At 42.0% G+C, this 14,859-nt stretch overlaps 1 protein-coding gene across 9 annotated transcripts in view; it reads left to right on the top strand.

The window, feature by feature from the left end:
- The window catches only part of LOC139535354 (chromodomain-helicase-DNA-binding protein 6-like), an 80,873-nt gene that overhangs the window by 23,406 nt on the left and 42,608 nt on the right, over positions 1-14,859 (top strand). For all 9 annotated transcript variants that reach the window (XR_011667104.1, XM_071334687.1, XM_071334686.1 and 6 more), the window contains 7 exons: positions 6,540-6,605; positions 6,710-6,768; positions 7,895-8,012; positions 8,331-8,417; positions 8,579-8,713; positions 8,993-9,114; positions 13,379-13,622. Coding sequence is in view for 8 of the 9 variants with exons in the window: in XM_071334687.1 (XP_071190788.1) it covers positions 6,540-6,605; positions 6,710-6,768; positions 7,895-8,012; positions 8,331-8,417; positions 8,579-8,713; positions 8,993-9,114; positions 13,379-13,622 (831 nt within the window). In the remaining variant the exon portion in view is untranslated. The remainder of the gene's footprint in view (positions 1-6,539; positions 6,606-6,709; positions 6,769-7,894; positions 8,013-8,330; positions 8,418-8,578; positions 8,714-8,992; positions 9,115-13,378; positions 13,623-14,859) is intronic.

The following is a 14,859-nucleotide window of genomic DNA, read 5'->3' as shown; positions in this document are numbered from 1 at the left end:
AGGAACTGAGAAGTGGTCTGTGGTCACCACCTGCAGAACCACTCCTTTATTGGGGGTGTCTTGCTAATTGCCTATAATTTCCACCTTTTGTCTATTCCATTTGCACAACAGCATGTGAAATGTATTGTCAATCAGTGTTGCTTCCTAAGTGGACAGTTTGATTTCACAGAAGTGTGATTGACTTGGAGTTAAATTGTGTTGTTTAAGTGTTCCCTTCATTTTTTTTAGCAGTGTAGATACTTTTGTACCTGTTTCCTCCCGCATCTTCACAAGGTCCTTTGCTGCTATTCTGGGATTGATTTGCACTTTTTGCACCAAAGTATGTTCATCTCTAGAAGACAACGCGTCCCCTTCCTGAGCAGTATGATGACTGCTTGGTCCCATAATGTTTGTACTTGCGTACTATTCTTTGTACAGATGAATGTGGTACCTTCAGGCGTTTGGAAATTGCTCCCAAGGATGAACCAGTCTACAATTTATTTTTTCTGAGGTCTTGGCTGATTTCTTTTGATTTCCCATGATGTCAAGCAAAGAGGCACTGGGTTTGAAGGTAGGCCTTGAAATACATCCACATGTACACCTCCAATTGACTCAAATGATGTCAATTAGTCTATCAGAAGCTTCTAAAGCCATGACATCATTTTCTGGAATTTTCCAAGCTGTTTACAGGCACAGTCAACTTAGTGTATGTAAACCTCTGGCCCACTGGAATTGTGATACAGTGAATTTTAAGTGAAACAATTGTTGGAAAAATTACTTGTGTCATGCACAAAGTAGATATCCTAACCGACTTGCCAAAACCTATAGTTTGTTAACAAGAAATGCGTGGAGTGGTTGAAAAACTCGTTTTAATGACTCCAACCTAAGTGTATGTAAACTTCCCGACTTCAACTGTATCAATATTTTGTTAAGTCTTGCTAAGTGATTGGGTCTCTACAGAAGGTGTAAACAGTACAGCCAAATGGTTACTTGCATAGTAGCAATATCAGATGTGGTGTCAATATAAATAAAATATACAGTATGTACACTATCAATAACGATAGTGAAAGACGTCGTAGTTGTATACATACAGACAATATATACTGTATTATTGATGTTTGTTTATTCCATGTGTAACTCTGTTGTATGTGTCGAACTGCTTTGCTTTCTTGGCCAGGTCGCAGTTGTAAATGAGAACTTGTTCTCAACTAGCCTACCTGGTTAACCTCTCTTGGGTAGGGGGCAGTATTTTGACGTCCGAAAAGCGTGCCCAAAGGAAACTGCCTGTTACTCAGGCCCAGAAGCTAGGATATGCATATAATTGGTAGATTTGGATAGAAAAGCTGTTCTAAAACTGTTAAAATTGTCTGTGAGTATAACAGAACTGATATGGCAGGTGAAACCCCGAGGACAAACCATCCCCCCAAAAAATATTTCAGCCTTCCACTATTTTCAATGGCTATCACTTTTATCATAAGGCCAAGTCCTCCCGGATTGGAGTTCCTAGGGCTTCCACTCGATGTCAACAGTCTTTAGAAAGAGTTTCAGGCTGGTTTTTGGAAAAATGAGCCAGAAATTGTAGTTTTTCTAGGTGGCTCCCATTTTGGCTGTAGTGTTTCCAAGCGCGTGAATTCTTTGGTATTTTTCTCCGGTAAAGACAATAACGATTCTCCGTCTTAAATTGTATCGTTTATTTACGTATTAGGGTACCTATGGTTTGATTATAAACGTTGTTTGACTTGTTTGGATTTCATTTTGTATGCATTTTGATGGAGGGAAACTGGGTGGATTATTGACTGAAGCGCGCCAGCTAAACTGAGTTTTTATGGATATAAAGGACATGATGAAACAAAAGGACTATTTGTGATGTAATTGGAACCTTTTGGAGTGCCAACAGAAGAAGATCATCAAAGGTAAGGCATTTTTTATATTGCTATTTCTGACTTTCGTGTCGCACCTGCCTGGTTGAAATATGTTTTTTCATGTGTTTGTATGCGGGGCGCTGTCCCACCTGCCCATAAGAAGTTAAATAAAGGTAGAATAAATAAAAAACAATCAGGGGTGAAGTGGCTGAGCAGCAGGATAAAAAAATACTAGCAGCAACATATGGTGTGTGTGTTTGTTAAGAGAGAGTCATTTGAATAGAGGCAGTGCATGTAGTGCTGATGACTGGTCAGTCCGAACCACGTATGAACAAGGGAATCTGTGTTCGGAGAGCCTGTTTCTGTCCTGCCCTTGATTTTGATGCAGGGCATGTGAAGTCCATATCCTCTTTGGCGTGAAACTCTCTGATCTTCTCAAAAATATGAGTTTGTCTAGCTGTGTCCAGTCCAGGTGATGCTTGTACAGGCAGACCATCTATGGGAGGAAGGATGTCATCGCTGCGCAGCAGCTGAAACCTGGTCCCGACTGAGTCTGAACGCTCCTTGGCGACAACACCAGGCTCCAGAGCATTGAAGCTGTAAAACAGGAAATAACAAAAAAAAATTGAAGACATTACGACCTTGCACAACATCAATTCACCTCCCAGGTTTAGATAAGAAAAATAACCTCATGCAATGCAATGAAAAATGATATTCACCTGAAGTGCTGGTACTGCTTGATGAGGCCGACGCACCAGTGGCCACTGCCGTTATCACAATTCAGGTCCACACGTGTTTCCCCAACTCCGTAGTTGCTTAAGAAATGGCGCATGTAGTTGATGACTGCGCTGCTGCCTTTGCTGGATGACAGACCTTCATCAATCAAGTAGTTGACTTGTTGTATTCCTTCACAGCAGACACCAAATAAGCCAAACTTGCGAGAAGTTAAAAAGTAGATGGGACCTGGCTGCATAGGGTCAGATGGATAGTGCACCTGCAAACAACAAGATAAATTACAATTCAATGTCTCACTCTTGTCAATCAAGTATTTGCCTGCCTCCCGTATATTTATTTTTATATATATATATATATATATAAAAACACACACACAGTGGGCAAAAAAGTATTTAGTCAGCCACCAATTGTGCAAGTTCTCCCACTTAAAAAGATGAGAGAGGCCTGTAATTTTCATCATAGGTACACTTCAACTTTCTCCAGAAAATCACATTGTAGGATTTTTAATGAATTTATTTGCAAATTATGGTGGAAAATAAGTATTTGGTCAATAACAAAAGTTTCTCAATACTTTGTTATATACCCTTTGTTGGCAATGACAGAGGTCAAACGTTTTCTGTAAGTCATCACAAGGTTTTCACACACTGTTGCTGGTATTTTGGCCCATTCCTCCATGCAGATCTCCTCTAGAGCAGTGATGTTTGACCTCTGTCATTGCCAACAAAGGGTATATAACAAAGTATTGAGAAACTTTTGTTATTGACCAAATACTTATTTTCCACCATAATTTGCAAATAAATTCATTAAAATTCCTACAATGTGATTTCTGGATTTTTTTTCCTTCTCATTTTGTCTGTCATAGTTGAAGTGTACCTATGATGAAAATTACAGGCCTCATCTTTTTAAGTGGGAGAACTGGCACAATTGGTGGCTGACTAAATACTCTTTTGGGAAAAAAAACTAAAACAAAAAATATATATATATATATGTTTTTTGTGTGTGTGTGTATATAAACTTTTTTCAGGACCCTGTCTTTCAAAGATCATTCGTAAAAATCCAATTAACTTCACAGATCTTCGTTGTGAAGGGTTTAAACACTGTTACCCATGCTTGTTCAATTAACCATAAACAGTTTATGAACATGCACCTGTGGAACGGTCATTAAGACACTAACAGTTTACAGACGGTAGGCAATTAAGGTCACAGTTATGAACACTTAGGACACTAAAGAGGCCTTTCTACTGACTCTGAAAAACACCAAAAGAAGATGCCCAGATCCCTGCTCATCTGCGTGAATGTGCCTTAGGCATGCTGCAAGGAGACATGAGGACTGCAGATGTGGCCAGGGCAATAAATTGCAATGTCCGTACTGTGAGACGCCTAAGACAGCGCTACAGGGAGACAGGACGGACAGTTGTGGTCTGCCACTGCGAGGACGATCGTGTAACACCTGCACAGGATCGGTACATCCGAACATCACACCTGCGGGACATGTACAGGATGGCAACAACAACTGCCTGAGTTACACCAGGAACGCACAATCCCTCCATCAGTGCAGGTCCACACCAGACATCACCGGCAACAACGTCACCTGTGGACACAAAGCCACAATCGCTGGACCAGACAGGACTGGCAAGTGCTCTTCACTGACGTGTCGTGGTTTTGTCTCACCAGAGGTGATGGTCGGATTCACGTTTATCGTTTAACCTCTCTAGGGTACGTGGGACGGTAGCGTCCCACCTCTTCAACAGCCAGTGAAAGTGCAGGCCGCCAAATTCAAAACAACAGAAATCCCATAATTAAAATTCCTCAAACATACATGTATTTTACACCATTTTAAAGATACACTTGTTGTAAATCCAGCCACAGTGTCCGATTTCAAAAAGGCTTTACGACGAAAGCAAACCAAACGATTATGTTAGGTGAGTGCCTATTCACAGAATAACACAGCCATTTTTCCAGCCAAAGAGAGGATTCACAAAAAGAAGAAATATAGATAAAATGAATCACTAACCTTTGATCTTCATCAGACGACACTCATAGGACTTCATGTTACACAATACGTGTATGTTTTGTTCGGTAAAGTTCATATTTATATCCAAAAATCTGAGTTTACATTGGCGCATTACGTTCAGAAGTTCCAAAACATCTGGTGATTTTGCATAGAGCCACATCAATTTACAGGAATACTCATAATAAACATTGCTAAAAGATACAACTGTTATGCATGGAATTTTAGATGCACTTCTCCTTAATGCAACCGCTGTGTCAGATTTCAAAAAAGCTTTACGGAAAAAGCAAACCATGCAATAATCTGAGGTCGGCGCTCAGAGCCCAATCAAGACACAAATATAGCCGCCATATTGTGCAGTCAACAGAAGTCAGAAAAAACATTATAAACATTCACTTACCTTTACTGATCTTCATCAGAATGCACTCCAAGGAATTCCAGTTCCACAATAAATGTTTGTTTTGTTCGAAAATGTCCATAATTTATGTCCAAATTCTTCCTTGTTGTTCTAGCGTTCAGTACACTTTCCAAACTCACGACGCGCGTTCAAGTCCAGCGGAAAGTACGGGCAAAAAGTTAAAAAAGTTATATTACAGTCCGTAAAAACATGACAAACGAAGTATTGAATCAATCTTTAGGATGTTTTTAACATAATTCTTCAATAATGGTCCAACCGAAGAATTCTTTTGTCTTCAGAAGTGCGATGGAATAGAGCTCGCTCTCACATGAATACGCATGGTCAGCGCATGTTCAGGTCATGGTAGACCTTACTCAATCCCCTTTCATTTGGCCCCTCTTCACAGTAGAAGCATCGGACAAGGTTCTAAAGACTGTTGACATCTACTGGAAGCCTTAGGAAGTGCAACATTACCAATATCCCACTATCTTCAATAGGAGCTGAGTTGAAAATCGACAAACCTCAGATTTCCCACTTCCTGGTTGGATTTTATTTCAGGTTTTTGCCTGCCATATGAGTTCTGTTATACTCAGACACCATTCAAACAGTTTTAGAAACGTCAGTGTTTTCTATCCAAATCTACTAATAATATGCATATTCTAGCTTTTATGGCTTTGTAGCAGGCCGTTTACTCTGGGCATGCTTTTCATCCGGATGTGAAAATACTGCCCCCTACCCCAAAGAAGTTAAGGAATGAGCGTTACACCGAGGCCTGTACTCTGGATCAATTTGGAGGTGGAGGGTCCGTATTGGTCTGGGGCGGTTTGTCATAGCATCATCAGACTCAGCTTGTTGTCATTGCAGGCAATCTCAACGCTGTGCGTTACAGGGAAGACAGCCTCCTCCCTCATGTGGTATCTTTCCTGCAGGCTCATCCTGACATGACCCTCCAGCATGACAATGCCACCAGCCATACCGCTCGTTCTGTGTTATTTCCTGCAAGACAGGAATGTCAGTGTTCTGCCATGGCCAGCGAAGAGCCCAGATCTCAATCACATTGAGCACATCTGGGACCTGTTGGATCGGAGGGTGAGGGCTAGGAATTTGCTGGGAATTGGGAATTTGCAGGTGCCTTGGTGGAAGAGTGGAGTAACATCTCACAGCAAGAACTGGCAAAGGAGGAGATGCACTGCAGTACTTGTTCAAGGACACATTTTTCCATTTCTGTTGGTCACATGTCTGTAGAACTTGTTCAGTTTGTCTCAGTTGTTGAATCTTCTTATGTTCATACAAATATTTACACATGTGAAGTTTGCTGAAAATCAACCCAGGTGAGAGGACTTTTCTTTTTTTTGCAGAGTTTATATCTGTCCATCTTTCTATGTCTGTCATCAGTATAAAGGAGGAGATGTTGCTGACTTGTTGAGCAAAATCAAAGCTGTAATGCATCCTGATGTCTTTGCTTGCTGGTTCAGTGTCCCCCTCAGTAAGCCCAAGCACACTATTTTTCTTTTTAACCTTGTGTGAGTAATGCCCCCTCTCCCCCCTGTTGCAGGAGCCCCCTGAAGATGAGGCAAACGTTATTGAGAAGATCCTGTCGGTTCGAACTGTGAAGAAAGAGGTATGCCGCCTGACATAAACAACCACACACACACAGACACTAGCAACAAGGCTTGTGTGGATTTCGATTATTTGATGTGTTGTTTTTTTTTCTCTTCTTTTGAGGCGTCCCCTGAGGATGCAACTGAGGAGTCCGAGGAGTTCTATGTCAAGTACAGAAATTTGTAAGTGTGCTTACAGTAGCTAGGCGGAAGACCCCAATAACATTGGTCTCTTTGATAACAGATGGTCTGTCGACAGACGGTCTGTTTTTTTGGTGTATGACACATGTTAGAGCGCTCAAGGTTTTCCTAGCTGCACCTTTCAAAATGAGCATTTTCTCATGTTTAGCTGTATTCAATGTATTTCTATGTTCTTAAATCCGCCACTTGATGTTTTTATACTGTGGGATTGCTTTTTAACCCCTAAGAGTCTACACTGTGGACAGGGGGGTCTACTAAGCTAACATATGGATTGTTTTAAGATAGTCATTCCGTGGATCATTTTTCTATTTGATTTTGAAATGTAGGACCCATGTAGGTATAAAAAAAAAGACCTACAAATTATTTGATGAAACGTTGAATTTGGCCTTACTGAAATTAGCGTATATAAACGCATTGAAGATTACATTCATACATGGGAAAACGGATAGTAAAAAAAATCTAAAGGAAGTATGTTTTGAAGTGTCTGTCATACGGTGTATATATGAGAGATATAAGAAAGTTCAGGAAATGTATACAGTACAGTCAAAAGTTTGGACACCTACTCATTCCAGGTTTTTTCTTGATTTGTACTATTTTCTACATTGTAGAATAATAGTGAAGATATGGACTTGGTATTTTACCAAATAGGGCTATCTTCTGTATACCATCCCTACCTTGTCACAACACAAATGACGCTCAAACGCATTAATAAGGAAAGAAATTCCACAAATTAACTTTTAACAAGGCACACCTGTTAATTGAAATGCACTCCAGGTGACTACCTCGTGAAGCTGGTTGAGAGAATGCCAAGAGTGTGCAAAGCTGTCATCAAGGCAAAGTGTGGCTACTTTTGAAAAATCTTGTTTAACACTTTTTTTGGGTTACTACATGATTCCATGTGTATTATTTCATAGTTGTGATGTCTTCACTTTTAATCTACAATGTAGAAAATATTAAAAAATAAAGAAAAACGCTCGAATGAGTAGGTGTCCAAACTGCTTTTGCACCCTTTTGCCTAATTACTCTCATTTCAACATAGTCGAAGGACAATGTACCCCTTTTCCCCTTGAATATTTTAATTGAACCATCCTACCACTTTTGCTCATAGCTCCTACCTGCATTGTAAATGGGCGACATTGGAGGAGTTGGAGAAGGACCCTCGCATCCAGCAAAAAATCAAGCGCTTCAGGACTAAGCATGCCCAAATGAAGCACATATTCGTTGAGGTGAGGCTACTCTTATGTTCTTCTGACATAATTTCATGATTTTATGTATACAGTATACAAATTATTTGTTTTTATGTCATATGAAAATGTACTGTATGGCTAAGCTGCAACAGTGGATTTTATTTGTAGTAGTATCTGTATTTATCAGCAAACATGTATTTCGTTTTCTGCGAAGTACAAATGTACACCAATACAAATAAAAAAAACTGTCCCAGCGTAGCCATTCAATACATATACATATGACATAAAAAATGACATGCATAGCTGCGTAGGTATCACATGAAAAGGATGATATTGATTGTCTACTCCTCCATGTAGCCGAATGAAGACCTCTTTAACCCTGACTACATAGAAGTGGATAGAGTTCTGGAGGTGGCCATCACAACAGACACAGAGACAGGAGAGGTGAGCCGGGGAAAGCCAGTTGCTCACCACCAGTGAGGGGTGTTTGTGTGTTCGGACACACATGCTTCAGTCAGTGTATCTGACTGACTCACTGGCTAATTCTGTGTCTGACTCATTGACAGTCACTATGTCTCGCTGTGCGTGCATGTGTGTGTTTACAGGAGGTGACACACTACCTGGTGAAGTGGTGCTCCCTGTCCTATGAGGAGGCTACATGGGAGCTTCAGGAAGATGTGGACCCGGTGAAGATTCGGGAGTTTGAGGAGATCAAGAGAATCCCTGAATTGAAATTTGTGGTGAGTGGGAAAGAGTAACTCCTTCCCCTGTAATTTACAACATTTGTTCCTTTGTTTAAAAATGAAATGAACAATCGGCAATGTGTCTGAATTGGGTGTTCTGTTTTTGAAGAATAGCTTTTGATGTGTCTGTGTGATTATGAGAGTTGGTCAGGTATTCTGTGCATTTGTGGGCGTGGGCAGTACGTTTACCCGTCCAGTCGACCTCAATGTGTGTGTGATGCTGTTGTTTGACATTGCCAATCCGTGTGTGTGTGTGTGTGTGCGCACTCTGAGTAGGAAAGACCTCAGCCAGAGAAGTGGCAGAAGCTGGACAAATCCAAAGACTATCGAAACGGGAACCAGCTGAGAGAGTACCAGCTGGAGGGCATGAACTGGCTGCTCTTCAACTGGTACAACAGGTAGGAAACCTGCCACTCCTCCTCCCCCAAATCTATACATAGTTCCCCCCATGAATAGTAGACTTACTGCTCAGGTAGTAATCCACCACTAAACACTTCTCGTAGATAAACAATCTGAAACATGCATGAGCACACCAGCTGTTCTGGAAGACTGTGATCACACTCTCCGCAGCCGATGTGATTAAGACCTTTAAACAGGTCAACATTCACAAGGCCGCAGGGCCAGATGGATTCCCAGGACGTGTACTGCGAGCATGCGCTGACCAACTGGCAAGTGTCTTCATTGACATTTTCAACCTCTCCCTGTCCGAGTCTGTAATACCAACTTGTTTTAGCCAAGAACACTAAGGTAACCTGCTTCATGACTACCGACCCGTAGCACTCACATCTAGCCATGAAGTGCTTTGAAAGGTTGGTCATGGCTCACAACACCATCATCCCAGAAACCCTAGACCCACTCCAATTTGCATACCGTCCCCAACAGATCCACAGATGCAATCTATAAGGACCCTGGGACTAAACACCTCCCTCTGCAACTGACTGACTTCCTGATGGGCCTCCTCCAGGTGGTAAGAGTAGGTAACAACACATCCGCCACGCTGATCCTCAACACAGGGGCCCCTCAGGGATGTGTGCTCAGTCCCCTCCTGTACTCCCTGTTCATTCATGACTGCACGGCCAGGCACGACTCCAACACCATCGTTACGTTTGCAGATGACACAACAGTGGTAGGCCTGATCAACGACGAGACCGCCTATAGGGAGGTCAGAGACCTGGCCGTGTGGTGCCAGGACAACAACCTCTCGCTCAACGTGATCAAGACAAAGGAGATTGTGGACTACCGGAAAAAGAGGACCGAGCCCGCCCCCATTGTCATCGACGGGGCTCCAGTGGAGCAGGTTGAGAGCTTCAAGTTCATTGGTGTCTACATCAACCAACAAACTAACATGGTCCAAGCACACCAAGACAGTTGTGAATAGGGCACAACCAAACCTATTCCCGCTCAGGATTTGAGATGGGTCCTCAGATCCTCAAAAGGTTCTACAGCTGTACCTTCGAGAGCTTCCTGTCTGGTTGCATCACTTTCTGGTATGGCAACTGCTCGGCCTCCGACCGCAAGGCACTACAGAGGGTAGTGCGAACGGCCCAGTACATCACTGGGGCCAAGCTTCCTGCCATCCAGGACCTCTATACCAAGCGGTGTCAGAGGAAGGCCCTAAAAATTGTCAGACTCCAGCCACCCTAGTCACAGACTGTTCTCTCTACTACCGCACGGCAAGCTGTACCGGTGCGCCAAGTCTAGGTCCAAGAGGCTTCTAAACAGCTTCTAGCCAAAAGACGCCTGAACATCTAGTCAAATGGCTGCCCAGACTATTTGCATTGGCCCCTCCCCCTCTTTACACCACTGCTACTCTCTGTTGCAATCTATGCATAGTCACACAATAATTCTACCTACATATACATACTACCTCAACTAACCGGTGCCGTCGCACATTGACTTTGTATCAGTACCCCCCAGTATATAGTCTCGCTATTGTTATTTTACTGCTGCTCTTTAATTACATGTTACTTTTATCTCTTAATCTTATCCATATATATTTTTTAACTGCATCGTTGGTTAGGGGCTCGTAAGTAAGCTGTAAGGTCTACTACACCTGTTGTATTCATCGCGTGTGACTAATAAAATTTGTTTTGATGTGTCACCATAATTGTGAGGTTTTGATCAGTCACCATGGTCAAATAGTTTGCCATGGTGTACTGTCAAATTGGGGCCAGATAGCACTGCAATTTGCTTTGTTCTTTTGTTTCCCAATAGGTAATGTAGTTTTGTTTTGACTTTGTTGTAATTTGGTTTATTCTGATTGATTGGCTGTCCTGGTCCTGAGGCTTCAGTGTGTTCGTTGAACAGGTTTGTGAACTCCAGGACCAGCTGGATGAGTGGACTCTTGTCTTTGCTCAGATCTTGCATTGCAGGGCTTGGTAATGATATGAGTGGATCACTGTATTTTTTTTTTTATTACTAGTGGATATTGGCCTAAATTTCCTCTGGACATGTAGGAGAATCTTATAGAACTCTGCATGCAGGGTTAAAATGGGGTGTTTGTCCCATCGTGTGAAATCTTGTTTTGCAAGTGTACCCCACAACTCCTTGCCATAACGTGCAATTGGTTTATTGACGCATTCAATTTGTTTTAGCCAATTTTAATATTTCAATTTTAATTCATTTTTAAAGGTATATAATACCCTGCGTTCTGAGTCCAGTTGAGTTTATTTTTAAACCAAAGTAATTGTAGTGTGTGCAATACTTTATATATTTGTACCAAATGAGATCTTTGGTCTAATTCCCTGAGATCTGGATCTTCTCTGGAAAATCTATATTTTACTGCCAAGGCCCAGGTCTGGCAGTACTGCTCTAGCAGGTCCAGGCTCTGCTATAGGCCATGTGCTGTGGCTGAAAGCAGGCACAGGAATATCTGCAAAGAGTAGGCATTTATCCTCTGAATTGTGGAGACAAACACAGGGGCTGAGGATTTTTCTAGAATAGTGGCCAATTCTTTGATGTAAATATCGAAGAGCGTGGTGCTCAACCCTGTCGAAGGCCCCGCCCCTGGTTAAAGAATTCATTAGTTTTCTTGCCAATTTTGATGCTGCACGTATTGCCAGTATACTTTGATTTAATTATGTCATATGTTTTACCCCCTAAACCACTTTCAATAAATTTGTAGAACAGTCCTCTATGCCAAATAGAATCAAATGCTTTTTGGAAGTCGATAAATAAAGCATATATTTTTGTGGACTTGTTTATCTATCAGGGTATGTAGGGTGTAAATATGATCGATCGTGCAATGTTTTTGGTACAAATCCAATTTGGCCTTTACTCACTACATTGTGCTTATTAACCTTTTCACGTGTGCGTTCCAAATAGCTCTAACAGTTGCCCCAGTCTGAGTTATTGTTTTATGCGCGTGATATCAGAATGCACTCACTGTTCCAAAATGTGATTGTTACGCAACAGGACAGTTAACACGCGCTGTCCTCAAATCAAGACACACGCTACCTGCTAATTATCTCTAGACTATATTTCAACGTGTGTGTTCCGCCTCATTAATTCACATAGAATGTAGCCCATTTCACTGTTTGCGGACAATTTGTTTGAGGCTTTACTGAACCAGACAAACATCCCTCTTCAATGAGAGCCCAAGCACCTCCCTATTGTTACCCCAGATGAAGTATGCGGATATTTGCACAGTCTAGCACAAACTTTTCCCCCCCCCTTTTTCTGGTTGGTGCTCACATTGCCTTGATTGCTGTTTTCCCTACAAATAATAACATTGGACATGTGAGTTCCAATCAAAGTAAGTGCCATATTTTCTGTATATCGTGTTGTCGTTTCTGTTGTAGCATACCGTATGTATGGAGCATAATGTATTTACTGTTTTTTTTACACATTTTCAAGTACCGGTGACAAATTACGCATTCCGATTCTTGCGTAGTTTGTAATGGACACGTGTGTAAAATACTTTTTTGAATGTTGAAGTTTAGAACTCTTATAATACTACCAAACTCTTACATTATAATACTACTGAACAGGTTACTGTTCACACAAATGCTTCTGTAATTGTTACACACTCACTCAAATCAAAGACCCAAAACATATGTTAACACATGGTGAATAGCACATGCTGCAAAAGCACATGGTGAAATTCCTCTGTCATAAAACGCCATGCCCCCTTCATAAATTTTTGGACAGTTAGCATCCTCGATAGACTACTATCACATTGAAACCAGGCATGATCAAAAGGGGGAGATCAGGTGTTCAAATGAACTTTTGTGACAGACTATTAACATTTAATCTGTCACGTTTGAGATGAAGATGATATCTTCTGGTGCGGTGGTGGATTAACTTTGCACTGCTAACCTGTGAAATAGTTGCATCCAAAACATTGGATACCTCCATGACATGTTGTCATTCTGTGCAGCCTGGATTGTAAACAGGTGGGCTTCTTGAGAAGGTGCTTGGGACTGGCTTTGGCAGAGGCTTCATGACTGTTACTTCCGTTCAGTACAGATTTGAAAACCTCAGCCCCCCAAAATCAAACCGAGTTGGCTGGCATGCACACATGAGATTTGGTTCTAGGTTCGGAGATTAGCTCTACTCTCCCTCAGCAGGCCACTGATTGTCACCCCTCACCCCTTTTTGTATTCTTTGAAAATATTTTTGTGCGTTTGACATCACCATGTTTTCCCGACTCTTCCTATATAGGAAGAACTGCATCCTGGCTGACGAGATGGGCCTGGGGAAGACCATCCAGTCCATCACGTTCCTCTTTGAGATGTTCTCCATGGGCCTGCGGGGACCCTTCCTCATCATCGCCCCCCTTTCCACCATCACCAACTGGGAGAGGGAGTTCCGCACCTGGACTGAGATCAACGTCATTGTCTACCACGGCAGCCAGATCAGTCGCCAGATGATCCACCAGTATGAGATGTACCACAAGGACCAGCAGGTGAGCCAACATGGTCTGTGTGTGTGAGACAGTAGGCAGCTGCGAGATGTATCACAAGGCCCAGCAGGTGAGACAATGGTGCGTGCATGGGTGAGGGTATGTGTGGATGTGAGACTATGTTGGGCAGATGCAGTGTGCATGCATACTAAGATGCAAAGGTTCCTGAGGTGAGCCATTGAATGTGTATGTATGAAATTGCACCACTGTGTACGTGTGTTTGAATCTACACAAGATATGCAGATGTAATGTGTTTTTTTCCCTATGGGTCAAACAAAAGCTGTGTGTGTGTATGAATTGTCAGAAGACTAAAGGGTGAGCCATTGCTTGTCTGCTGGATGTACAGTGCCTTTGGAAAGTATTCATACCCCTTGACTTTTTGTACATTTTGTTACGTTACAGCCTTATTCTAGAATGGACCATTTTTTTATATTTTTTTCCCCCTCATCAGTTCTACCCACAATACCCCACAATGACAAAGCAAAAACATTTAATAAAAATAAAACATGCAAATGTATTAGAAATAAACATAAATATCACATTTACATAAGTACTCAGACCCTTTACTCTGTACTTTGTTGAAGCACCTTTGGCTGCAATTACTGCCTCGAGTCTTGGGTATGACGCTACAAGCTTGGCACACCAGTTGTAGAAACATCTCAAGGATGATAAATGGAAACAGGAGGCACCTGAGCTCAGTTTTGAGTCTCATAGCAAAGGGTCTGAATCGTCGTTAAGGGGTATTTTGTGTAGATTGAGGGGGGAAAAATGTATTTAATCCATTTTAGAATGTCATTTTTATTTTTCCTTTATTTAACTAGGCAAGTCAGTTAAGAACAAATTCTTATTTTCAATGACAGCCTAGGAACAGTGGGTTGACTTCCTTGTTCAGGGGCAGAATGACAGATTTTTACTTTGTCAGCTCCGGGATTCGATTTGGCAACCTTTCGGTTACTAGTCCACCGCTCTAACGCTCTAAACAAAATGTGGGAAAAGTCGAGGGGTCTGAATACTTTCCGAATGGGCTGTACTTCCGTTCATTTTTTAAACTGATACGGGGACCTTCGGGCTTGTGGGCGTCCTAGAGCAAAACAACCAACTTGTTCGTGCAAGACTTACCTTTCCGCAGAGGTGTCATATTACTGTATAGCCCAAACTGTTCGGACGCTACAGATTGGCTGTACTGACTTCAGACGAGTCCCAAGACGCTTGTGGGGGTCGTAGCACAAAACGGAGAACA

Source organism: Salvelinus alpinus, chromosome 12, assembly GCF_045679555.1.
Source record: "Salvelinus alpinus chromosome 12, SLU_Salpinus.1, whole genome shotgun sequence".
In the NCBI taxonomy this organism is placed as follows: Eukaryota; Metazoa; Chordata; class Actinopteri; order Salmoniformes; family Salmonidae; genus Salvelinus; species Salvelinus alpinus.
Note: the sequence above shows the minus strand (reverse complement) of the source record. Positions and strands in the feature narration are given on the sequence as shown.